Source organism: Sphaerodactylus townsendi, linkage group LG01 (genome assembly GCF_021028975.2).
Source record: "Sphaerodactylus townsendi isolate TG3544 linkage group LG01, MPM_Stown_v2.3, whole genome shotgun sequence".
Lineage (NCBI taxonomy): Eukaryota > Metazoa > Chordata > Lepidosauria > Squamata > Sphaerodactylidae > Sphaerodactylus > Sphaerodactylus townsendi.
In genome coordinates, this window is record NC_059425.1 from 186,147,473 (window position 1) to 186,173,629 (window position 26,157).

At 47.2% G+C, this 26,157-nt stretch overlaps 1 protein-coding gene across 1 annotated transcript in view; it reads right to left on the reverse strand.

Moving 5' to 3' along the window:
- Positions 1-854: 854 nt before the first annotated feature.
- Positions 855-26,157, reverse strand: part of SPRED2 (sprouty related EVH1 domain containing 2) — a 96,218-nt gene continuing 70,915 nt past the window's right edge. Inside the window, exons 2-6 of the mRNA XM_048501556.1 lie at positions 21,039-21,216; positions 19,101-19,269; positions 16,265-16,329; positions 3,585-3,734; positions 855-2,230 (exon numbers count right to left, since the gene is read on the reverse strand). Coding sequence (XP_048357513.1) covers positions 1,577-2,230; positions 3,585-3,734; positions 16,265-16,329; positions 19,101-19,269; positions 21,039-21,216 — 1,216 coding nt within the window. The 3' untranslated portion in view covers positions 855-1,576. The remainder of the gene's footprint in view (positions 2,231-3,584; positions 3,735-16,264; positions 16,330-19,100; positions 19,270-21,038; positions 21,217-26,157) is intronic.

Below are 26,157 nucleotides of genomic sequence, written 5' to 3' on the forward strand. Positions count from 1 at the left end.
AAAAAGGACTTTAGATAACTTCATGGCCTAGTGTTCCATGAGTTAAGATACCTTAACATGGAGCATTTATTTTTGGTAAGCAAGCAGATGCTGGTGTAAGGTGACAAAAAATGGGAGGGGCCTGCTAATATCACACCTTGTTTATTTTGTGTGCGTGCGTGCGTGCATGACTTACAGCGGCCCCCTAGGGCAATGGTGGTGAACCTTTGGCACTCCAGATGTTATAGACTGCAATTCCCATCAGCTCCTGCCAGCATGGCCAATTGGCCATGCTGGAAGGGGCTGATGGGAATTGTAGTCCAATGGGCTGATGGGAATTGTAGTCCAATTGTAGGGCTTTCAAGGCAAAGGTGGTTTGCCATTGCCAGCCTCTACATGGGCTGAGAGAGTTCTGAGGCAAGGGTGCCTGGCCCAAAGTCACCGGAAGGCTTCCTGTGGAGGAGAGAGGAATCGAACCCGGTTCTCCAGATTAGAGTCCACAACTCTTAAATCACGATCGTCTTGCTAGACACTGGTGGAAACAAAACAGGTTCTTGGTGATCCAGCACGGCTGGTAGGGAACCAACCCCAGATAGATCTACTCAGAAGTAAGCTCCATTTTATTCAGTGGGACTTACGCTGCTGGTAATTTTTTTTAAAGGACTGCAGCCTTTGGATAGTTTTGGTTGGATCGTGCCCAGTGTGTGCACATGAATATTGGCTATTATACAAGGCGAACGCACACCCTTGTTTGACCTCAAGAACACTCTGTCATGATCTGAGGTATTTCACGCTATGGGATACGAGCACAGTGAACCAGTGCTAGTTTCCAAACCTGTAAAGCCACCTCGGGGTAAAGCGTACTTTCTCCTGTGAAGAATGTCAGCACTGAAGTTTTATTTAAGGCGCGTGGGAAGAAAGAGCGACACTCCTTCAAACATTTCCCTTTCGTACAAAAAAATTGGTCTGAAAAATGAAGCTTTCCCATTCCCCAAACGTACTAAGGCTCAAACTGAATATATTTTGCTCGATTGATTGAAATTCTAGAAAACCACTGAAAGCGACGGTCCAAAGAAATGCAAAAACTTGTCGCTGGCACAAAATTGTCTCGCTAAAGATTGTCAACAATACTGTGTCGTGGTACGCACTGTGAACAAGCACACCTTGGTTCACAGAAGCAACAACGGGCTGCGGGTCGAACAACTCGTCGTGTACAGATACCAACCGCAAGGTGCTTGGAAGTCCATCGCGCTCAACCATTCGTGTTATTATAATCTTTCAGCGGGGGCGAAGTGGGGGAAGAAGGTATAAACATGTACAGGACATTCTTCTCTGTTACAGATTAATAATATGAATGTCTATGCTGCACGTTAGTGTGTTAGACGTCGGTGAGCGAATTGATGCACGGCAGCCTCGTGGGAGAGGGGAGACGGGCGAGTCAGCTCCGTTTCTGGACTCCATTCATTTCCCTGGGCTGCACCCAGATGTACATAACAGTTGAGAATGCTCTAGACCAAGGTGCTCCTTCGTTAAAATGGGGGGGGGGAACCCTCAAAAACCAAAAACATACAGCACTTCACAAGGCTTCGGGGCGCTGTCATCCAGCCGCTTTGTGTTTCCCGCCACAGCACCGGCACATGACCCCACAGCGATAACAAGCCCGTAGAGGCGGGTAACAGCACATACAAGGGGCGATAAAGGACAAGGCGACGAGGGCTAGCCACCGGAGGCAAAACTTTTCATCATTGGTATCACAAGAACAAGGGTCCGAGTAATCTCCTTCGGGGTCGGACATGCAGTGATACAGCATGCTGTCCGCGCACCACATACAGCTCACTCGGTGGATGCAGCCCCGCACTCGGTCCGGCGCGTCGTGGCACTGCCCCCGCCTGTTTTCGTCATGATTGAACATGTCCCTGCAATAGCGGCATCGCGACCTCTCCCCATCTTCCTTCCACCGCCCTTGTTTGCACCGGGTGGGCTGAGTCTTTACGACGGCACCCTTGATGTCATCCCCCAAGTCAAAGTCCGAGTTGCTCAGGTACGGGTAAGTGTAATCGTGTTTGGGGGCCTCGCTTTTGGCAAACCGAACGTACGAGTCCCCATCGTCCGAGTCGATGTATTTCCCCCGCATGGGAGTATGGCGGTAGTCCTCATAACCCGTCACCCAGATCTTTTCCCGTGGATTAATCCGTACGATTTCTTCGTCGTCATCTGGGAAGCTGACGTGTCGGTAAGATCTTGGGAGTGACTGTGGAGGGAGAAATTGTTAAAAGACACATTTTCCCCCGTGAATCACTAGATTTTGATGTTATCTTAAATGCAGCTTAATAGTCTGAACACAAACTTTTAAATATGTTGTTGGATCTCTATTGTTAGGACAGAGCAAGTCACATAAGATACATTAAAAAAGAATTTTAATGTGGACTTTCCCACTGATCCAAAAGCGGAGAGGAAGAAGAGGAGTTTGGATTTATACCTTGCCTTTCTCTAAGGAGACTCAAGGCAGCCTGCAAACTCCTTCCCTTTCTCCACAACGAACACCTTGGGAGGTAGGTGGGGCTGAGGGAGTTCTGAAAGAACTGTGACTGGCCCAAGATCCCCCAGCAGACTTCATGTGGAAGAGTAGGGGAAAAAATCCAGCTCAACAAATCAGAGTACCCTGCTCATGGGGAGCAGAAGGTTTATGTTTTGGTCCTTCTCCATCTATGATACGTTACAGGAGTCGGTAACGTATCTGACTGTATTTCATAAGTTTAAAATAATGTTTCTATGTATTTATTTATTTGGTTAGTTGATTAGCTGATATTCACTTCATTAAGCTGTACTGGTTCACACACCTATGTTGTCGGGGATTGTCATTATATTTGTTTCAACATTTAATACAAATGTCCATTTAAAATTTTCTAAAAATTTCATGTTTTTCTCTTTGTGTCAATCATGCAGATTTTGATCAGATAGATTGTTCTTTTTTTGCTAGTGTTTTGTCTTGTTTTGTTCTGATCTTTTTCTTTTTGGTAGAGGTTACACATACAAGGGTAGCCAAACTCCTTGGCAGGAATTTAGTATGTTTGGTATCACAGCTGCCAGTCTTTTAGCTGGTTGCTGGCCTTTCATTACAATTCGAGCCTCACCCAGAGGCTTAGGCAGTTGTAATGTAGCAGCCTAGTATTTGAGCAGGGATGCCTTCTGAATCTGACAGCTATTATTGTTATTTGGATTTATTCCCTGTCCTTTTCTACAATTTCAGGGCAGGTTACAATAAAACCCACAATAAAATCTCATACAATAGAAAACATTCTAAACTCCAAAACTTCCACCCCCAACTACTCTCAAAGAGGGAGGAGTTTGCAGGACACCTCAAGCCCCTCCCATCCCGGTAGGGGGAGATCAGCTAAACGCCCAGGTGAAGATGTTGGTCTTCATCAGGTGCTGGAACAGAGTAGGTGCCTGGCAGGTCTCTGGTGGGAGGGCATTCCATAGTGCAGGGGCCACAGTGTTAAGAAGGCCCTCCGGCCTGCCCCCCCCACATCGGAATGGGGTGGGACAACCAGGCGGATTTATAACCAGTGGACTGTTCTGCATCAACAGAGGAAATGACTTACTTGTTCCAGATGATAGTGGTCAGAGCTAAACTGGTCGTGAAGGTGTCCCAGGGTGCAAATTCGGTGATGCTCGCAGGATGGAGAAGATGCTAATGTTCGTAATGGCTGCTCCCTCTTCTGAGAAGAATTAGAAGAGCTATCCGTAGCGTTCTGTGGACAACATAAATGGGGGGGGGGGTTGAGTGAGTAAAAGAGAGCTCAATTTCAGTGGACTCCAGCCATGGCTCAGAGTGCTGCTTGAGAAAAAGCCAAGAGGTTTGAGCGTGAAGAACTGTTTGGCTACTGAAGAACTATAGCACGAACTCAACCAGCTCTGCAACAGCTTTACTACAAGTAGCACTCGAAATTCCGGGGCTCTCCAAGCAAAACAGACTTGCACCTCGATAACCAGCAATTTGTCTAAAATGAGGAATGCTTATGCGGTCCTCTGGATTCAAGCCCTACGTTGCATCTCTTAGCCCAATCATAGCCCAGAGCTAGGCACACTATGCTGAACTACAGCGAAACCTAGCTTACAGTTCAGGTTTCCTGGTGAAATCACTGCTGGCAGGGGCTGATGGGAATTGTAGTCCATGAACATCTGGAGAGCCATAGGTTGGACCCCCCTGCATAAGTCGGCTGCGACTTGGCAGCACTTTATGCATATAGTGTGACTATGAAATATACCGTTTCCCCCCGAATATAAGACAGTGTCTTATATTAATTTTTGATCCCAAAGATGCACTATGTCTTATTTTCAGGGGATGTCTTATTTTTCTGTGTTCTGTTCGTCGGGCATGCTTCCAAACAAAAACTTTGCTAAGTCTTACTTTCGGGGGATGCCTTATATTTTGCACTTCAGCAAAACCTCTACTACGTCTTATTTTCAGGGGATGTCTTCTATTCGGGGAAACAGGGTACCACTAGCCAAGGATAGTCAAGCTGAACCTTCTATCTCAGTGGTTCTCAACCTGTGGGTCGCGACCCCTGTGGGGGTCGGACGATCCTTTCACAGGGGTCGCCTAAGACACTCTGCATCAGTGTTCTCCATCTGTAAACTGGATAAATGTTAGGGTCGGGGGTCCCCACAACACGAGGATCTGTATTAAAGGGTCGCAGCATTAGGAAGGTTGAGAACCACTGTAAAATATCTAATCAGCTTCCCTCCCTCAAACAAAGGTACTGAAACAAGTTGGAAATCAACCCTGCAGGCAACAAGGAGGAGAATCTATTTATCTGTTTACTTCCTCGATACCTGACCTTCTTTTCCAAGGGGGACCCAAAACCCGCACAGGCTGTTCTCCTCTCTTGTGCTTTATCCTTGCAACTGCCCTGCGAGGACGGTTAGGCTGGGGGGGGGGGGACTGCACCAGGGTCACCCAGAGAGCTACCATGGCAGAGTGGGGATCTGAAACTGGGTCTCGCCCCTCGCTGGATCCTAGTGCAGGGGTGGCCAACCTATGGTGCTCCAGATGTTCATGGACTACAATTCCCATCAGCCCCTGCCAGCATGGCCAACTGGGGCTGGTGGGAATTGTAGTCCACGAACATCTGGAGCACTACAAGTTGGCCATCCCTGTCCTAGTGGAACACTCTGACTGTGGTACCAATAAAAACACAGCGTTATAAATGTACATTTGTAAAAAAATAAACAAAAACAAAACTAAAAGATAGTAATTAAAACATGAGGCAAGATGAAAGAGTCACGTAGGGAACGCCAGACAAACACAGTGCCTTCGGCTGCCGGTGGAAGACAGAACAGGTGGGACATCACTGAGGAGGGAATTCCATAGTTTACGGGGCCATGACCGAGAAGGTCCCGTCTTGTGCGGCCACCCACCTAACTTCAGAAAACAGGAGCACCCAAAACATGTCCTCAAAATGACGGGCTGGTCCCGAACCATACAAGGGCTTTTTAACTTTCACATGCATTTTCTCCAGGCCTGATAGTAGAGAAACATTTTGCTAAAGCTAACTGCTCTTAGGCAGAGTCTGCACGGGCCAAAAACAGCACCCCTGGAACAGTAAAAACACCATTCCAGGGGCGGTGTTCGCACAGCTGCCGCCTCTACAACGAAGCAGCGCCGTGCTTCTCCCCCGCCACGCACCGGGGCAGAAACATTGTTTCCCTGCCTCACTCAACTTTTGGGAAGCAGCGTTTCCCTGCTGGCGCAGTGTGGGAAGGGCACCGGGTTGGAGGCAGAGGTGGGATCCAGTAGGTTCTCACAGGTTCCCGAGAGTAGGTTACTAATTATTTGTGTGTGCCGAGAGGGGTTTACTAATTGGTGATTTTGCCACGTGATTTTTGCCTTAGTTACGCCCCTCCTCTCAGCAGTAGCGCTCAGAACTTGAAGCAGTCTAGCAGGAGGTGAACTGGCGTGCGTGGCAGCCTGCGCGCATTCGTTTCCCGCCCAAGGACCAGCGCAGCGGCTGCGTCCTTGCCACAGCCCCGCCCAGGAATGCTCCACCCCCGTCATGCCCGGCCCCGTCATGCCCCGCCCAGCCCCATTGGCACTACACGACAGTTTGAATCCCACCACCATGGGAACCTGTTACTAAAATTTTTGGATCCCACCACTGGTTGGAGGTATTGCTTTTCGGCGCCTGCATGTAGAGGTGCCCCCGCAGGCCGCAGCCGCTCTGGGGTTGCTTGCACCTCAGCATGTGAACAGCCCCGGGGCTCCACCGGCATCATATATGCTGGTGGGACGCTGCTGTAGGGGCCCGTGTGGAATCTGCCTTACAGTTACCTGTCCCTCTGCATCTGGCATCCATATACAGTTAGAAAAGATTGCATTTTGGTGGAATCGTTTGAAATTCAAATGCAACTACATTCACCATCTCCCTCTCCCTCTCCGCTTGGTCCACAACAAGGAGGAGAAACTGGAGATCGCGAAGCATTACAACACTTTTACACAAAGCTCAACATATTTCTGCAAGAATATTTGGGAAGTTTCAGTTGTATCAGCTGTCCGTTTCTATTTGGGGGAGGGCAGATTCCTGCTAAAATAAATTGCGGAGCATCATAAATGCAAATAAGCGACCCCATCTGACTTCTTAAAATATCGTTTCTGTCTGCTGTCCGCAACAACCTGCCTTTTAATGCTCAGCATTGGCTAACGAATGCACAGCTGAAGCGCGGAGGAATTTTTAAAAGCTGAAAATAGCAAAATATGAATGCAGAGCAGATGGGTCTGGCGTGAGATGTTTTCACAGAAAAGTGTGAATTCAAATGCTTCTATTTCAGACGAAAGCTTAGCGAAAAACACATTCTTGGAAGCAGCCGCATTCCTAAATAAATAAATAAAAATTCTACCATGCCTCCCAATCAACCGACACAGTTTGAAGAAGAAGAAGAAGAAGAAGAAGAGGAGGAGGAGGAGTTTGGATTTATATCCCCCCTTTCTCTCCTGCAGGAGACTCAAAGGGGCTGACAATCTCCTTGCCCTTCCCCCCCTTGCAACAAACACCCTGTGAGGTAGGTGGGGCTGAGAGAGCTCCGAGAAGCTGTGACTAGCCCAAGGTCACCCAGCTGGCATGTGTGGGAGTGTACAGGCTAATCTGAATTCCCCAGATAAGCCTCCACAGCTCTGGTGGCAGAGCTGGGAATCAAACCCGGTTCCTCCAGATTAGATACACGAGCTCTTAACCTCTTACACCACTGCTGTTTTCTTCAATCTCTAAGACCTACTTCTCTCGCACCCAAACGAAGGCAAAAATCACGTGGCAAAATCACCAATTAGTAACCCCCTCTTGGCACACACAAATAATTAGTAACCTGCTCTCAGGAACCTGTGAGAACCTGCTGGATCCCACCTCTGCTTACAGGGCTGTTATGAAGATAAAATGGGTAAGGCAGAAAGATGAATGCCACCCGGAGCAGGCAAGATGGAAGCAGCGTGAGACAAAAATATACAGTGTAAGCCGCATGGAGACACTCAGTTTAGAGAGAAAAGAAGTCGACCCTTTCATTCAATCTTTTGGGATTCCCCTGCACATTTACAGGAGGTTGTTTTTTTTACTCTCCTGCCTACGGCCATACAAAACACCCCCCAATGCTGACTAGAGGGCTCACCAGTCCCCTAAGAGTAGCTTTTTAGGAAGTATTCTGGTTGAGCGAACAGGGTGAGGGCTGAGGACAAGAAAGTCTTGCTCCACCAATGGGAATCTCTTTCTCAGCAGAAATGCTCGACGAGATCCAAGTCACTGAGCAATTTATTTTGTTTGAAATGAATGAATAGGGCAAACCAATTGGGGGCGGAATTAAATTTTTGGTAAAATGTTATTTTAAAAGAAAGTTTGTTCTCTTTGGAATCTTCAGGGATATTTCCCATGAATTATAATAGAAAAGAATTCAAAACCAGATCTGGATATAGGCTAAAATGCGTGCATTTCATGTCTAGTTTTAATTGTTTTAATGATGTGTTTTTGTTGCTTTCAATCTGAGCTTTTTTGTGTATGGTAGTACTTGCCAGCCCTGGGAAACAGTACCATTTTTGGGGAGCTCTCCCGAGTCCTAAGGGAGTATTCCTGGAAATCCGAGCAACCGTGCACAGAAGTACCAGCACTTCTTTTAAATTTTTTAAAAATAGTTTTAAAAATGTGATTTTGTTATGTACGTTATAATGAGTTAGCCACCTTATGAGGGCAGAAAAATGGTATACATTTTGTAAAATAAAATAGCCTAAATTAGTAGCCCACTTTCCTTGCTATGTACTTGCCCCATGATCTTTTCTGTTAGTTCTCCTGCCTCCGGAAAGATAAACAGGGTCTAACTCAGTAGACGGAAGAAAGTTCTCTCCCCTTTCTAGTGACTGAGAGGTCAGAAACCACTTCATCCACTCACTCCAGACCTCTGTTGATTCACAACGACCATGGCAAGATTTTGCAACAAAGGCAGACAACAAAGTAAAAAAGGATTAGGGAACAGCCGAACAGGAAGCCGTCAATAATTTCCTTGTCGTTCTGCCAAGGGTTGTCCTTCTCCAGTTCGTTCACGTGCCAAGAATGGTTTTGGCTGGTGTGTCACCTTCATGAACAAACCACAGCACGAAACAAAATTTCTCAGGGCTTTGTTTGCTACCAAACGTAGCTCTGGAAATTCTACAATCACACACAAGTGGTCTCCCTCTAACACCCTTTAGTTGACTTCTAATCTGTCAAAACAGACTGGCTTTCTGTGATTCAAATAATATTCTTGTGATCTTTCAAAGGCCAGTGCTATCAGTCTCACAAAGGGGGTTCTTGTTGGCCAAAAGCTTATGCCAAAATGAAAATCTTGTTACGACTTTTAGGGGCCACAAAAGCTTCTGTTTGCATCTAGGGCAGGCTAACACGGATCCCCCTCTGCACTTCGAATCCAACTTTAATTCAGTTCTCTCCTGAAATACACTGTGCATAGGACAAATTTTGATGAACGTGTGCACGGCTGTGAATCTGCAGGAAGCATCAGAAACTATTCCATGACAGCACAAATGTCCCAGCAAACCTCTCCCTGGATCACACTACTACGGGTCATACAAAGTCACATTTGCAATGACATCCACATATATATGTCTTAATGATTCAGAGCTGCATCCAGTTAAGCAACGAATGTAAAATTATGTATCTGAGAGTTAATAAATAGAGTGCTCTGCTCTGGATGGTCCATGTGAGCCTGATCTCCTTGATCAGATTTGAGAAGTTAACCAGGGGATCTTCTAAATCATTGGTGTCAAATTCGCGGCCCTCCAGATGTTATGGACTACAGTTCCCATAATCCCCTGCCAGCATGATGCTGGCAGGGGATTATGGGAACTGTAGTCCATAACGTCTGGAGGGCCGCGAATTTGACACCTGTGTTCTAAATGATTCTTCAGAATCATATCTTTGGTTTTCTTATGTGCAAATTTCACCCGGATATCTCTTGGGACTTTATTTTTACATGCAAATATATATTTGTTCAATGTCTGGAAATTCTTCATTCATTTTTTAAATAATCTTGCATCCGTTTACGAAAGGCCCCTTCTAAATCTGATTTTTCCAAATAGTTCAGGGATCCCTCTAAACAGCAAATTATTGCTTCTTCCCTGAAGTTCAAGGACTTAAAATTCTTTCTTCTGCTTTTGCAATCGCATTTCTTGGTCTTTGAAAAAAAGATGTCTAGTGCAGTGGTTCTCAACCTTCCTAATGCCGTGACCCTTTAATACAGTTCCTCATGTTGTGGTGGTCCCCAACCCTAACATTTAATCCATTTTACAGATGGAGAACACTGATCCAGAGAGTCTTAGGAGACCCCTGTGAAAGTGTTGTTCGACCCCCAAAGGGGTCCCGACCCCCCAGGTTGAGACCCACTCATCTAGTGCTTGGATGGAAAACTACCAAAGAAAGCCAGAGTCTCTATTCAAAGGCAGGCACCTTTGCTCTGATGTTCGTGGTCCAATATAGCCCAATCTTATCAGATTTCAGAAGCTTAGCAGTGTCAACCTCGATTCATCCTTGAAGGGAGACCATCAAGACAGGAATTGGCATACCACCTCCGAATGGCATATCTGCTCTGAGACTGGAGGCAGGTAATGGCATACCATCTCTGAACATCTCTTGCCTTCAAAAGTTGATGGGGTTGCAATATGTCAGCTGTGATTTGACAGCACTTCCCATCACCGTAAAGAAGTGTTATGTAATCCATGCCCCTGGACAAAATCATGCTCCTTCTGAGCACCCCATGTGAGCCTCCTGGGGTTTTCTTCTTTGGACCAAATCAAAGCAACACCTTCTATTATCTGGCAGACTGAGGAACTCGGGGCAAAGATAAGCTCTGCATACCCTGACCTGGATGGCCCAGGCTAGTCCTATCTCCATGGTGGAAAACCTATGTCACTCCAGATGTTCATGGACTACAATTCCCATCAGCCCGCCAGCATAAGAACATAAGAACTAGCCTGCTGGATCAGACCAGAGTCCATCTAGTCCAGCACTCTGCTACTCGCAGTGGCCCACCAGGTGCCTTTGGGAGCTCACGTGCAGGATGTGAAAGCAATGGCAACTTCCCGGTTGCCTGCTGCTCCCTGAGCACCCTGGTCTGCTAAGGCATTTACAATCTCAGATCAAAGGGGGGGATCGAGATTGAGTAGCCATGAATCTAGGACTTCTCTCCTCCATAAATCTGTCCAAGCCCTTTTTAAAGCTATCCAGGTTAGTAGCCCATCACCACCTCCTGTGGCAGCATATTCCAAACACCAATCACTACGTTGTGGCAGAAGTGTTCCTTTTATTAGTCCTAATTCTTCCCCCCAGCATTTTCAATGAATGCCCCCTGGTTCTATTGGCATGGCCAATTCGCCACCACTGTCCTATCTCATCGGATCTCAGAAGCTGAACAGGGTTAGTTCTGGTGAGTATTGAATGAGAGACCACCATGGAAGACACATGAACATGCATGGAGCTGCCTTACACGGAGTCAAACCATTGGTCCATCAGACTGGCAGTGGCTCTCCAAAGTCTTGGGTAGAGGTATTTTACATTACCTACGGATCCTTTAACTGGAGATGCTGGGGACTGAACTTGGACCTTCTCCAGGCCAAGCAGATGGTGGTGGAAAGTGCCTTCAAATCATAGCCAACTTGCAGCAACTCCGCTGGGTTTTTAAAGCAAGAGATGGACAGAGGTGGTTGGCCACCCTTTGTCTCTGTGTAGCAACCCCAGACTTTCCTAGGTAAGTTTCCGATCTAAGTGCTATCCACAGCTGGCCCTTCTTAAGTGTCCAAGTTCTGGAAAGATCAGGCTAACTGGACAATATCCTTTTTGGCTGGTCCTGCCTGCAATTATTCATTGAAGAGGAAAACCTGGGGAGTTAATGTATTGTCAAAGGCTTTCACGGCCGGATTCAAGTGGTTGTGGTGGGTTTTCCGGGCTGTGTGGCCGTGGTCTGGTGGATCTTGTTCCTAACGTTTCTCCTCTCCATCTGTGGCTGGCATCTTCAGAGGTGGATCACAGAGGGAAGTCTGTTACACACTGTGTCCAGAGAGAAGGGAATGTTTGGGGTATATATTGTCCACGTCCCAGGGTGGGGAACCAATCAGTACGTGTTTGGGTGGAACTTGTTATGCAAAGATGTGGTTGACAGTATTGTATTGTATTGTGGGTATTGTATTACAGGGCATGAAAAGGTGAATCACTCCCTGGACTGATAAACCCCACCCGCAATACAATACTGGCAGTGAGTTACACCATTTTGTGACTTGTGCGATGATCTTCCTCACCTTTCACAGAATCGTAGACCAGTAAGGTCCTTGGGTGGAACGGTTTCAACTGCTGGTTGGGAAGGAACTATGTTTTAAGGCCGTGGTGGCGAACCTTTGGCACTCCAGATGTTATGGACTACAATTCCCATCAGCCCCTGCCAGCATGGCCAATTGGCCATGCTGGAAGAACTGATGGGAATGTAGTCCATAACATCTGGAGATATAAGGACCCTTTCTATGACCTAAGGCAATATGTACTTTGTGGTACAATACGATGTATACACGCTCGTCAAGCCAACACAAGTGCAGACACGCCCACAGGTACATATGGGAATAAGCTTAAAGAACAGAGGCTGTTACACAACAGCAAGCGATTCCAGCTTCCAGTACACCCCCCCCCCTTCCCTTCCTGAAACCAATAAATCACTCTAGACAGGTTAGCTGGGAAGCAGCTGGTTATGATAGTTTCACTCCTGAGAGGAACTCACCTTTTAACCCAGCCTGCTGCTGTTTGTCTTACAACTGTGACAAACGAACAGATGAGAACAACAGGCCAACCGTCTACGGCGGATACGGCCTCCAAACTACAGGAAACGAGGCACCAAGGCTATTACGCAGCTCAGATTCTGGGAAGCAAGAGCCTCAGTCCACAGAATTTGCGGTTTCCCTTCATGGCACAACCGATCTCTTCTCAGGCGGAAATCAGTGCGCCGGTGTGGTGCAGCAGCAAACTATTGGCCCGTTCATATGTGGAGCGCCCTAAAGTCCCTTCTGGCTCATGGTGACCCTGTGATTCAACGTCATCCAAAAGGCCCCATCATTTAACAACCTTGCTCCGGGAGTCTTCCAAAAGAGGACGGTGCCTTTCTGTATGTTTTATTTATTTACATGTATGACTGCTATAAGTATACCAAACTGAAGGGCAACACGGTAACACATCTACAAACGCCAAAAAGAAAAATGTACTCTTTGGAAAATCAAATGGGGAAAAACGTCCTCGTGCCTTTTAATGGTAATGAGATTTATATGACGACACCGTGCTCTGGCAAAACGGCCACTTCCCTTACACTAGAGCAGGGGTCTGCCACCTGTGGCTCTCCAGATGAGAAGGAGAAGAAGAGTTTGGATTTATATCCCCCCTTTCTCTCCTGCAGGAGACTCAGGGCTGACAATCTCTTAAGCTTCCCCTCACAACAAACACCCTGTGGGGTGGGTGGGGAGCTGAGAGCCTCCGAGCTGTGACTAGCCCAAAGGTCACCCCAGCTGGTGAGGTGTTAGAGGTGCCCAGAGCTAATCCCTGAATTCCCAAGATAAAGCCTCCCACAGCTCAGGCGGAGCTGGGAATCAAACCGGTTCCTCCAGATTGAATACCGCAGGCTCACCAAGCCTCCCTGCGCCACTGCTCCTCCTGGTTCAAGGGACTACAGAGATTCCCCATCAGCCCCTGCCAGCATGGCCAATAGTGCAGGGGCTCATGGGATTTGTAGTCCATAAACATCTGGAGAGCTGAAGGTTGCAGACCCCTGCACTAGAGGAAGCTTTTAAATTTTAATGAGGAATGCTTGAATCTGGGGTAGTTCCAGATGGGGAGCGCCCCACCCCCCACCCCGTAGCCACTAAAGGTCATACCTAAGACCAGGGCTCGTTCCAGGTTTTGAGGATGGAGGCAGAGAGTTCTCAACTCCCACTCTGCCCCCCACCAGGAACCCCATTCACACTTTCCCGTCTGTCCCTTGCCAGCATGCCCGACATTTGCCTGCCCCACAATTAATACTGATGCCAGCCCAGATTAAGACCATCAGAGGGGAGAAGAGAGAGCAGCTGGCAATCTTCCGTCGAGCCTGAATTTACTCACACCTGAACAACGAAATTCAAGACTAGTAGCACCTTGGAGACAAGCGAGATTTTGGGACATACGCTTCCAAGAGTCAAAGCTCCATGTATTGTCGAAGGCTTTCATGGCCGGAATCACTGGGGTGCTGTGTGGTTTCTGGGCTGTATGGCCGTGTTCCAGCAGCATTCTCTCCTGACGTTTCGCCTGCATCTGTGGCTGGCATCTTCAATCCTCTGAGATGCAGCCACAGACCTCTGAGCTTATCAGAGAGAATCTTTAAGTCTGCAATAGCTACAACACTAATCACTTCCTTTCGTCAGATAGGAAGGTAGAGTCCGATCACTCTAAGAGCTTATATCCCAGAATATCTTGTTGGCCTCTTAAATGATACTGGACTCGAATCTCACTGTTCTACTGCAGACCGACACGAATATCCCTCTGAAACTAACATCTGAAAATTTCTTACTCCCAGAGCAAGAGGAGCTCTCTGCTACTGCGTGGATTCTGATTTGGTTAATGTGCAGCACTCAGAACCAATTAAAAAAAAAGATTTTATTTATTGTGAGGTAAAATATTCCTCAAGAAACAATAAAAATCAAAATGCTGCTTGTGAAGCTTATGTCGGTTACAATATACATCCAACTAAGTAACTCTTTTAGTTTCAGTTAATTCGTTTCACATTCAAGTTCACAACTAAACAGAATAACCCCTCACGAACTAAATACATACAAGTTACCCTGTTTCCAGATATAAAGACATCCCAGGAAAATAAGGTATTATTAGAGGTTTTGCTGAGGTGAAATATAAAGGCATCCCAGAGGTAAGGCAGTAGCAAAGTTTTTTGTTTGGAAGCATGCCGATGAACAGAACACAACAAAATAAAGACATCAGAAATGAGACATAAGCGCTATCTTTGGGAGCAAAAATTAATATAAGACACTGTCTTATTTTCGGGGAAACACGGTATATAGAGAGAAGGGGAAAGGCAGCCTGTAAATGGAATGAAATTTAAGTTGTCCCTTTGACATCACGACTTGCCACACTGCCGTTTCAGCTTGCCCCTGCAACACAAGCACTCCCCAAAGTGGGCCTCGGTACCACAAGGGGGCCTGCTTGCTGATGCTCCCTCCCGGTCCCGCACTGATATCAATGGGCCGCCACCAACAATCCCGCCATCTGCCACCACCGGAGCAGAACCGGAGAAGCTGAATAGCTGCTGCTGCATGCAGGCCGCCAGTAAAACCTGCAGCTCAGATGTTCGCAGCCGCCTTATCAACAACAACAAAAAATGTAGGCGGTTTTCCAGATTGCGGGGGACACCACGCCCCTAACCTCAGCAACATGGAAGGGACAATTGTAAACAGAAGAGGCAACAGTGGAACACTTTCGCCGCGCGTTGCGTTCCTCCATAAATGCTCTTTTAATTAGTTTTTGAAGCAATTTTGGGAGTTTTCTGTGTGCAGAAAACAAGGAAAGCACACACACAAATGTATAACACTAATTTATATTATCTATAGCACAGGTGTCAAACTCGTGGCCCTCCAGATGTTATGGACTACAGTTCCCATCATAAGAACATAAGAACTAGCCTGCTGGATCAGACCAAGAGTCCATCCTGAGTCCAGCACTCTGCTGCCTGCACGGTGGCCCTGTAGGTGCCCAGAGACTCACATGCAGGTGAAAGCAATGGCCTTCTGCCGCTGGTGCCTCCCTGAGCACCCTGGTCTGTGACATTGCAATCTGAGATCAAGGGATCAAGACTGGTAGCCATGGAATCGACTTCTCCTCCATAAATCTGTCAAGCCCTTTTAAACTTCCATCCCGGGTTGGTGGCCATCCCACCACCTCCTGTGGCAGCATATTCCAAACTTTAATCACCGCGTTAGCATTGAAAGTGTTTCCTTTTAGTAGTCCTAACTCTTCCATCGCATTTTCAGTAGATGCCCCCCCTGGTTCTGAGTATTGGCCAGAGAGAAAAATTTCTCTGTCAACATTTTCTACCCCATGCATAATTTTATAGACTTCAATCCTATCCCCCCTCAGACGTCTCCTCTCCAAACTAAAGGAGTCCCAAGCAGTTGCAGCCTCTCCCCTCATAGGAAGATGCTCCAATCCTTCAATCATCCTCGTTGCCCTTCTCTGCACTTTTTCTATCTCTTTGATAGCATGATGCTGGCAGGGGACGATGGGAATAGTAGTCCATAACATCTGGAGGGCCGCGAGTTTGACACCTATGACTTATCGTCTGCCTATCACACAGGGACTTAAGATGGATTGCAGAGTGGGTCGATACTCTCAACAAATGGGACATTCAGTAAACACAGCAAACAGGATTGTAAAGGCTGGAACCAACCAGAAATCAAGGTACACAAACCACTCAAGTGCAGGGCTAGATGGGCAAACTCACCCCAAACCTCGGCTGTCAGCACGACAGGAAACAGCTGAAGTCAAAACCATGTGAGCCGGAAGATGCTCATCGATCCCTGGAGCAGAGCAATCTCATGCTAACCGTGGTAGAGATAAAGAATTCCCCACCATTTCCTCACGCCCACCATATCGCCCAATTCCTCACAAAGTTCCCAACTTCTGTGTTTGACATCCGCGTGCCCAGGAGATGCTGCCGTCTGAAAACCAGAGGGACTCACCGTGAAGACGTCGTCATCCCCAACTTCGGTTTCGTTGTGGATGGTGGAAGATGAAGTCGTGGATCCTAGGAAGAGACATGATTACATAGGCTGCTTCTGCAACAGGGCAAACTGGTTTAAGATAGCTGTGAGGGGCCGGAGCGTTTGAAACTTGTGTTTTACTGCTTCTTGGCTCACCAGTCTGCTTGACAATTGGCCCACATTTCAAAAGCCAGCTGGCAAAGCAAGCAGGCTGTGCCAGGGGAAAAAACCTTCTAAAGAAAGGTCAGCTGCATGCTTGGACCTGACGTATATGTTCTTCTGGACTGTGGCCAAAGGGCCTTTCCCCCCTTTTTTTCTTTTAACAGAAGCAATTAATTTGATCAGGACGTTCTTGGTGAGTTTTTAAGCAGGCCTTTGAACACGGCGAAAGAAGCCGCGGCAAACGGAGGAGCGAAGTCACTCTAGGTAGGCTGGAAAGATGACTAAAACCTGCTTTGAATGCATTTAATTTTTCAAAAACTGAACTAGGTGGGTGGTTTTTTTCGGTTAAGGATTAACAAAAGGAAATACGAAGAAGAGGAAGAAGAGTTTGGATTTATATCCCCCCTTTCTCTCCTGCAGGAGACTCAAAGGGGCTTACAATCTCCTTGCCCTTCCCCTCACAGCAAACACCTGGCCAGAGTGGGTGGGGCTGAGAGAGCTCCAGGCTGTGACTAGCCCAAGGTCCGCCCAGCTGGCATGTGTGGGAGTGTACAGGCTAATCTAGATTCCCCAGATAAGCCTCCCACAGCTCAGCGGCAGAGCTGGGAATCAAACCCGGTTCCTCCAGATTAGATACACGAGCTCTTAACCTCCTACGCCACTGCTGCTCACGAAGCAAGCTAGTCTTTTAAAAAATTGAAAGGGCTCCAGGTGTAAGAATAGACACATGTGAAGTAGTCTGACACTGAATCAGATCTCTGGTTCGTGACAACCGCTCAGGCTGGCAGGGATCTCCAGGGTCTCAGGTGGAGGTCTTTTACGTCACCTGATTGGAGATGCTGGGGACCGGACCTGGGACTTTTCACATGCCAAGCAGATGCTCAAGCAGCAGTGGCGTAGGAGGTTAAGAGCTCGTGTATCTAATCTGGAGGAACCGGGTTTGATTCCCAGCTCTGCCGCTTGAGCTGTGGAGGCTTATCTGGGAATTCAGCACCAGCCTGTGCACTCCCACCTGCGCCAGCTAGGTGACCTTGGGCCGTCACAACTTCTAGGAGCTCTCTCAGCCCCACCTGGCACCTCACAGAGGTGTTTGTTGTGAGGGGAAGGACTAGGAAGTTATCAGCCTTTGAGTCTCCTGCAGGAGAGAAAGGGGGGATATCAATCCAAACTCTTCTTCTTCTTCTTCAACTACACTCGCAGCCACAGTCCCTCCCTGCATAAGGGATACTCAGGAATTACAGCTTATCCACAGACTACAAGGATCAGTTCCTCGGTGAAAACAGATGCTTCGGAGGGCTCATTCTGTGGCATTGTACCTCAGTGGTATAGCTGCCAGAGTGAGGCGCTGCTTGCCCAGACATCACGCTTGTGCATGGGAAGCGTTCGAGGGGAGACGAGGTGTGGGGCACAGTTCCCTCGCTATCGTCCTGTTGTTGTACCCTCTGGGGAGTCCCTATCATGCTGGGCTCCACTCCAAAACCTCCAGGAGTCCCCCAACCTGGAACTGGCAACCCAACAATCTCACCCTCCAGTGGCAGCCAGGGCGGGACCCGTCAAGCTATCTAAAATGAAGCCATAGCCTCTCCCATAAACTATGACATCCAACCCAAGGAGAACTACAGTCAGTTGCTATACTCCTGTTTTGCATAACAATGTCTGCCGATTGTACATTTCTCCACCAGAGAACAAAGCATGCCGGACCTTCTTTGTGGCAGAATGCTCCGCCTGGGTCCTAGTGGCAACCTAGCCCTGCTCCCCACATCTGTTTGGAAGTCTGAAGTAAAAATACATATTGGCATAAACGCTCTTGTATCAAAGTACCGTGTTCAATGGTGCACAAAATAAAGGCAGTGAACAAAATTGAATAATAATTCTCTTATTAGTCCGGGACTATATTCTAATGCGGAAGCATACAATACTCAAATGCTGCACCTCAAGTGACCGAACTAACATCCTTATGTGAAACAGAGTATAGAAGAAGAAGAAGAAGAAGAAGAGTTTGGATTTATATCCCCCCTTTCTCTCCTGTAGGAGACTCAAAGGGGCTTATAATCCTCCTTGCCCTTCCCCCTCACAACAATGTTCACCTGAGGAGTGGATGGGAACTGAGAGAGCTCTGGTAAAGCTGTGGACTAGCCCAAGGTCACCCAGCTGGGCGTAGGTGTGGGAGTGTACAGGCTGCTCTGAATTCCCCAGATAAGCCTCCCACAACTCCAAGCTGACTTGGAGCTGGGGAATCAAACCTGGTTCCTCCAGATCAGGAGTGTACCCTGCTCTTAGCCACTACGCCACTGCTGCTCCCTCCGGTAAAAATGTTCTTGGATTCTACAGAAAAGCCAAATTCCAGTCACCAGTTCCCCTACTTACCCTGCAACAGGGGTCTGCAACCCGCGACTCTCCAGATGTTTGTGGACTACAATTCCCATCAGCCCCTGCCAGCATGCTGATGGGATTTGTAGTCCATGAACATCCTGGAGGAAAGTTCTCAGGCCTGCAGACCCATGCCCTCAAGCAACAAGTTCGAAACCATTTGATGCTTTGGGACCAGCATGGGTGGGTGAGAAATGCTTTCAGCCCCTCAGCTAAGTTGGCGGTAATTCAAAGAGCTGCATTTCTGACGCAACGAAAAGGATAGAGAAGCGCGTCACCCTACCTTCGTTGAGATCTTCAATGGCTTTCCTGACGCCTCTGTCAAACGCGCGGGCGTCGGCAGGGCTGAGAAACGTGAGCCCGAACTTGCGGTTGTCAACTCTCCAATGATGAAACGTAGGGTTTGCTTTCGTGTAAATCAAGTCCTTTCTTACATAGCATTCCAGTACCACCTGAAGGTTGAGCACAAACAGAGATAAAGTGATATTTACCAGCGAAAGGTGTGTGGGTGGGTGGGTGGGGGGGGACGACTTCCTCTCATACTCAAAACAAGCTAGTTGTGGGTTTTTTTTCACCCTGCTCTGGCGAGAAGCTCTCTCATCCCAGAAGCAATCAGCAAAAACAGCGCTCGAAACACGTCATGCCTCATGCGCAAGACGCACTGAAATATACACCGAGGTTCCCTAACCCAGTGCTCACGGGCACCACCGCCCTGCCAATTTTCATGCTGACATCCACCAACCTTTGAGCTGTAAGGCAGGGCTTGTTATGGCTGCCTTCATTCAAATGAAAGGGTATCCTGGTGAATCTAGACCAGGGGTAGGGAACCTGCGGCTCTCCAGATGTTCAGGAACTACAATTCCCATCAGCCTCTGTCAGCATGGCCAATTGGCCATGGCCAATTGGCCAACTTGGCCATGATGACAGAGGCTGATGGGAATTGTAGTTCCTGAACATCTGGAGAGCCGCAGGTTCCCTACCCCTGATCTAGACAGGCAAATACCTTCACTTTCCTAAGCCAGTATGAGGTTCCATTGCCCTTTCAGACTTTCCTTCTTCCCAGGAGGTGATCCGTTTGCCTCTGGCTCCTCTGGCAGCCATTTTGGGGTAGCCCTCACCACCCCTCTCAAAATACCCACAGCCATTTAAAAAAAAGGGACAGAGACCCCTGGTTCAGCCCTTTCCCACAACTTTACAAGAGAAACAACGAATCGCCTCATGATCAGAATTCAGCAAGATTGCCAATGGCTGGCTAAACAGCTTCACCATTTGCTCCAATTGGCCATGCCGGCAGGGGCTAATGGGAATTGTAGTCCAGAACATCTGGAGTGCCAAAGGTTCGCCACCACTGTGACCCTCAACTGGCCATTTCTGGAACATCTTCTTTTAAATGGGTAGGAGTCAGCTAGGTCCTGTTAATCCTCATGATTTAAAGTCTTCTTCTTAAAGATCAGCAGTGGCGTAGGAGGTTAAGAGCTCGTGTATCTAATCTGGAGGAACCGGGTTTGATTCCCAGCTCTGCCGCCTGAGCTGTGGAGGCTTATCTGGGGAATTCAGATTAGCCTGTGCACTCCCACACACGCCAGCTGGGTGACCTTGGGCTAGTCACTGTTCTTCTGAGCTCTCTGAGCCCCACCTACCTCATAAGGTGTTTGTTGTGAGGGGGGGAAGGGAAAGGAGATTGTCAGCCCCTTTGAGTCTCCTACAAGAGAGAAAAGGGGGGATAGAAATCCTCCTCCCCCTCTCTCAGTTCTATAAACAGCCGGGCCTCAATCTGCAAGAGACACGGCTCCCGCCTTCTCTCTCTGCCAGCCCCGTACTTTTGAGCAGAAGGCAGCATAAATTATTCACTGCCATTTACAAAAAAAGAAGCTTGAATTACTCAGTGCGGCTGTGACTGGCATTGGAGATGCTTCATACTTTAAATCCCTCATGCAGCTCACGGACGAATGTAAGAAAAACAAAATAAAGCACCAGTTACCTTTTGGGAGGGAAGTGTTAAGGATATATACATTATTATTATTATTATTATCACCATTAAAAAAAAGGGTTTTGGAACATTAAGGCTCAGCTGCTATTTTTGGCAGGCAGCAGATAGGGTTCTCTCAAATTTGGGAGGAAGGCAGTTTTTCACAACGGGGCAGGCACAGTCTTGTGGCACGGTAACGAAGCTGCTCGACTTCTCTTTGAAACGAAAGGAGACTGCAAGAGATTTGATTACCAGCTTGTCTTTTTGCCTCTCTCCGTGGATCAGGAATCCGCTTCTGCCGTTTCCCTCGGGGTACATAACCTTGCAGACGCCAACTCGACTAAGACCGCCTCCTTCCTGTGGAAGCCATCCGCCACTGGAGTCATCTCTGGTCATAACCACGGCCTTCACTCTCACGATATAGCTGTCGCTGTAGTGGGCAACAAGAACAGGAAACAGCTCGGTCAGACGAGGAACTGGGATAATTTCAGCTTCTGTCCCGAGCGACGGGATTAAAACCTAGAGAAGGTCGGCAAACTTCCAAAGATGAAGCCACTGTTATTACAGATCCCCCCCCCCCCGCCCCCGCCCCCCCAAGATGCTGGGACTGAAACCCAGAATATTGTCCGTTGCTATCCGAACAAAGTGGTAACGCAAAAAGTCTTAACTGATTTGTTCTTTATCTGCATGGCTGAAACCTGAATTCTGCAGGCATTAAACTCACTCCATGAAGTCTCTAAAAGGTTTTATAAACTGGAAAAATATTTACAGTGAGCATCATATTTCCAGATTTCAGCACTCCCAAAAGACGCATCGAGTGCCTACCTTATTCCAGAAGTACTATTTTTCTTGGAATATTTTAGGTTATTCTTTCTTTACCGATCTCAATGTGTCAAGTTTATCAAACATAAGCTATTCACTCCCCCCCCCCCCAAGTCTAATGGCTAATTTACAATTTCCACTTTGTGAACAAAGGCCAACTACTCATGTGCGTAGAGTCCTGCTTATTTACAATTTGCATGTTATAGTCCCCCCAAAAGCATAATGCAAGGGTCCAACTGGAAATCACACTGGTCATATCTTTAATTCCAGAAGTAAGGTGGTTTTAAAATTTGTATGTGGTTTGTCATATTTCCAGCTCTTATACGGGTAGTTTCTAAGACTTTCAGGGCCATCCCATTCAGAAGAGTAAGATTCGAGTCCAGTAGTACTTTAAAAACAACCAAGATTTCCAAGCGATAAGCTTTTGCGAGTCAAAAAGTGAGAAACTATCACCTGAAACTACTCCCTGCATAGTTGCTCCACCCTTCTCTCGCTAAAATCAGTTGGTCCAGTCTAGAGAAAATCTGCATTGGCATTCAGCTGTAAACTATGAATCAGTAACTCCCCCTGTCTGAACAAGGGCGTAACAAGGGTGGGGACAAGGGAACTTTGCTCTGTGCGCAGTTGCCTGGGGACACACCTTGGCTGCCCCCCCCCCCCAATGGAGGTTACACTACTGAGTAGTAGCGTGTGAGAACAAAATCTTGAGGTGGAAAGTAAGTTAAACATGAACAGTCAATGTGATGTAGTAATAAAAAAGGCTAATGGGGTGTATCAGTAGGGCCTTGGTGGCGAACCTTTGGAACTCCAGATGTTATGGACTACAATTCCCATCAGCCCCTTCCAGCATGGCCAATTGGCCATACTGGCAGGGGCTGATGGGAATTGTAGTCCATAACATCTGGAGTGCCAAAGGTTCGCCACCACTGCAGTAGGGGCATAACATTCAGATTCAAGAGAATAGGTGTCAAACTCGCGGCCCTCCAGATGTTATCGCGGCCCTCCATGCTGGCAAGGGATGATGGGAACTGTAGTCCATAACATCTGGAGGGCTGCGAGTTTGACACCTGTGTTCAAGAGGTTCCAGGGGCACAGTTAGAAATCTTGCCCCAGGTACCATTTTCTGTAGATACACCCTTGTGCCTGAATTTACCATGAACTTGCTAGGTGGACACCTGTTGACTGCAGACACCTCCTCTATCCGCCCCAAATGTAATGTGTGAACAATAAAAATACAGTCAATGTCTGCGTAGTCCTTCCAGTCCACAAAAGCAATGCAGAAACGCTGAACAAACAGTATGAGGATTTTCTTTGTTGTTTTACTTGTGTCCTACACGGCCAGTTCAAAAATTCTTGAGGTGGTTCTCTTTCAGGTTAGCAGAGATGGGAATATTAGTCTGGAGACGAGCTTTAACTCTGGGACATCCCCAAGTCCCACCAGGAGGTTACTGAGAGCCAGAAAGAAACATGTTGAAATTGCTGTTCTGAAGGAAATTGGAATAAGTTGACTGATAAGGGACAATTTGGGCCCATAAGACCTGAAAGAGCTTTACCCCGTGGCAATTTCCTTCAGAATAGCGTGTTTCACGATTGTCACGTACAATGATCCCTTCCGCGTCGCAATTTCCCCCCTCACGGTTTTGATACATTGCGGGTCAGCATAAGAAATTAATCTGTGCAGGTTCCGCTAGCTTATTTTAACTGAGTAAAACCAAAATTGGGGTGGAGGGCATCTTTAAGATTAATCTGACCGAGGAGCAGCAGTGGCGTAGGAGGTTAAGAGCTCGTGTATCTAATCTGGAGGAACCGGGTTTGATTCCCAGCTCTGCCGCCTGAGCTGTGGAGGCTTATCTGGGGAATTCAGATTAGCCTGGGCACTCCCACACTCGCCAGCTGGGTGACCTTGGGCTAGTCACAGCTTCTCGGAGCTCTCTCAGCCCCACCTACCTCACAGGGTGGTTGTTGTAAAGGGCAAGGAGATTGTCAGCCCCTTTGAGTCTCCTGCAGGAGAGAAAAGGGGGATATAAATCCAAACTCTTCTTCTTCGTCTTCTTAAAGGCGCCGATCGATTCCTGTTTGCACTTGCTTACAATACACTGACACGGCTGCTCTTTTGAAAGAATTCTGCAAGCTGGCCAAAGTGCCATTTCAGCTCAGTCAAAGATCTGTGATGCTGAAAGTGTTAGGGGAAGTAAGATGTTTGGCTCAAGAATCCGCAGCTGCCTAGCAACCCGCCAGCCCTGTACTTAAAGGTCCTTATTCATCCCACCCAGAACAAAAGCTGCAACGATTCGCGAAGCCAAGAAGAGATGGCAGAAGACTACTGTGCAGTCACTGCACTTCACCTTGCGTAGGGGAACAACGTGCTGCACGAGGTCTTCCCAATTTCCCCATTTTCAACCTCAACTGTGGAGGTTAGAGATGCCAAACCCTTGGGGGGGGGGGGGAATGTGCTACCACTGGCCACTGCTGCCTTAAGTGATAGTGGAGGATTTAACCCCACTCCCCCAAAAACACAGTAGCATCTTGTGTAGCGTGATCTCACTTCCAGTAAAACCCGGCTCTAGGAATCACCAAAAATGTTTTGGTTTTAAGCAGAGATTCTTTTTTTAAATAATATTTATTTTTTCACACCGAACCATTTTTTTGGGGTTTGGTCAACAACCAACCAAAACACACATCATATATTGATTTCCCTCCTGGCGTTGGCACAACAGATTTGCCACAGATTTTAGTTTATTTATTTATTTATTGTTTTAACTGCTGGAAATGTCTGAACCTACTTATTTTAACTTGATTCTCCTCAACCTCTCTGTTGTATTTTAAACTCATGCCAATAAAAGGTTGATGATGATGATGATATTGATTTCCAGCTATCTCATCTTTGATCAAAAGTTAACTCTAATTATTTCTTGAATGCATTCTAGAGTTTAAATCTATGGTTTTCTTGAAATGTCAAACTCTGACACTACTTCTCTGTTTGAATAGATTTTCGATAGATATTCCCTAAATTTTCCAGTTTTCTAAACCCAACCTGTCTCTGTGTCTCTTGAATGTCTCTGTGAAGTACTGATTTTATTTTTACCAATAGCCCTGAGAGAAAAGTGGACCTATAACAGTGGTGGCGAAACTATGGCACACGTGCCAGAGGTGGCACTCAGAGTCCTCTCTCTTGCGGCACGCAGCACACTCGAAGGTTGCGTCACATGAAGGGGAGTGGGAGGGCTAATAATCACACACACCCCACACACACATATCTAGGCTGAAGGCCTTAGCTTCTACCAAAGTAAGTAACCCTCCTAGGGTCCATGATTCTCCACCCATTCAGAAGTGTTGCACTTTTAGTTGTTGCTTCCACTCAAGAAGCTTACTCCCAAGTATTACTGCATACTCGAGATTGCAAACCGTTTTTTCTAAACTAAAACCTCAGCATTCAGGTTAAATTGCCATGTTGGCACTTTGCGATGAATAAGTGGGTTTTACATTGCAATTTGGCCACTCGGTCTCGAAAAGGTTCGCCATCACTGGCCTATAAAATGCCTACCACCTAAAATAGGTTGCCAACCTCCAGGTAGTAGCTGGAGATCTCCTGATATTACATCTGATTTGTAGGCTACAAAGATCAGGTCATTCCTGATGTCCCTGTCCCCCCCAAACCCAGCCCTCTCAAAGCTCTGCCCCAAACATTAATGCTTTCCAATGTTGATATTCACTGCCTTGGCGACCCTGAATTGTGTAAAAGGAGCAGCAGTGGCGCAGGAGGTTAAGAGCTTGTGTATCTAATCTGGAGGAACCGGGTTTGATTCCCAGCTCTGCCGCCTGAGCTGTGGAGACTTATCTGGGGAATTCTGATTAGCCTGTGCACTCCCACACACGCCAGCTGGGTGACCTGGGGCTAGTCACAGCTTCTCGGAGCTCTCTCAGCCCCACCTACCTCACAGGGTGTTTGTTGTGAGGGGGGAAGGGCAAGGAGATTGTAAGCCCCTTTGAGTCTCCTACAGGAGAGAAAGGGGGGATATAAATCCAAACTCTTCTTCTTCTTCTAAAAGGCAGAACAGAAAGGGCTTAAGACAAATACATAACAGTAGTCTTCAGGTTTTGTTATGGGGTGAGCGTTACAGCACAAAAACCTACATTTCTGCTAAGCTAATCACGGCTCAGAAAGACTTGTGCTAAAATCCGACCAGCCCATTTCCTTAGCCACACTCCCTCTCTTTTTAAAAATTAAACTCAGTTCATTTTAGTGGACTGTAAGGGTCTGTAACGGTCATGGACCTGATGCACTGATTTTGTATAATATTTCATGTTGTTCTGGAGTAAGATTCAATGCATTCCCTTTGGAAAGAAGAGTTTAAAAAACAAGTTCTCAATTACTGTCGCATATTCAGCTGAGAATACAACTGATATCTTCTCTCTTGACAGAAGAAAATGTTTTCTGGAATATTTAAGGTATGCTCCTTAGCAATCACCGGGTTTTTGCTAAGCAGTGGGTATAAATGTAAATTTATATGTACATTTATTTAACTGTCTCACTTGAATACTGAAGGCC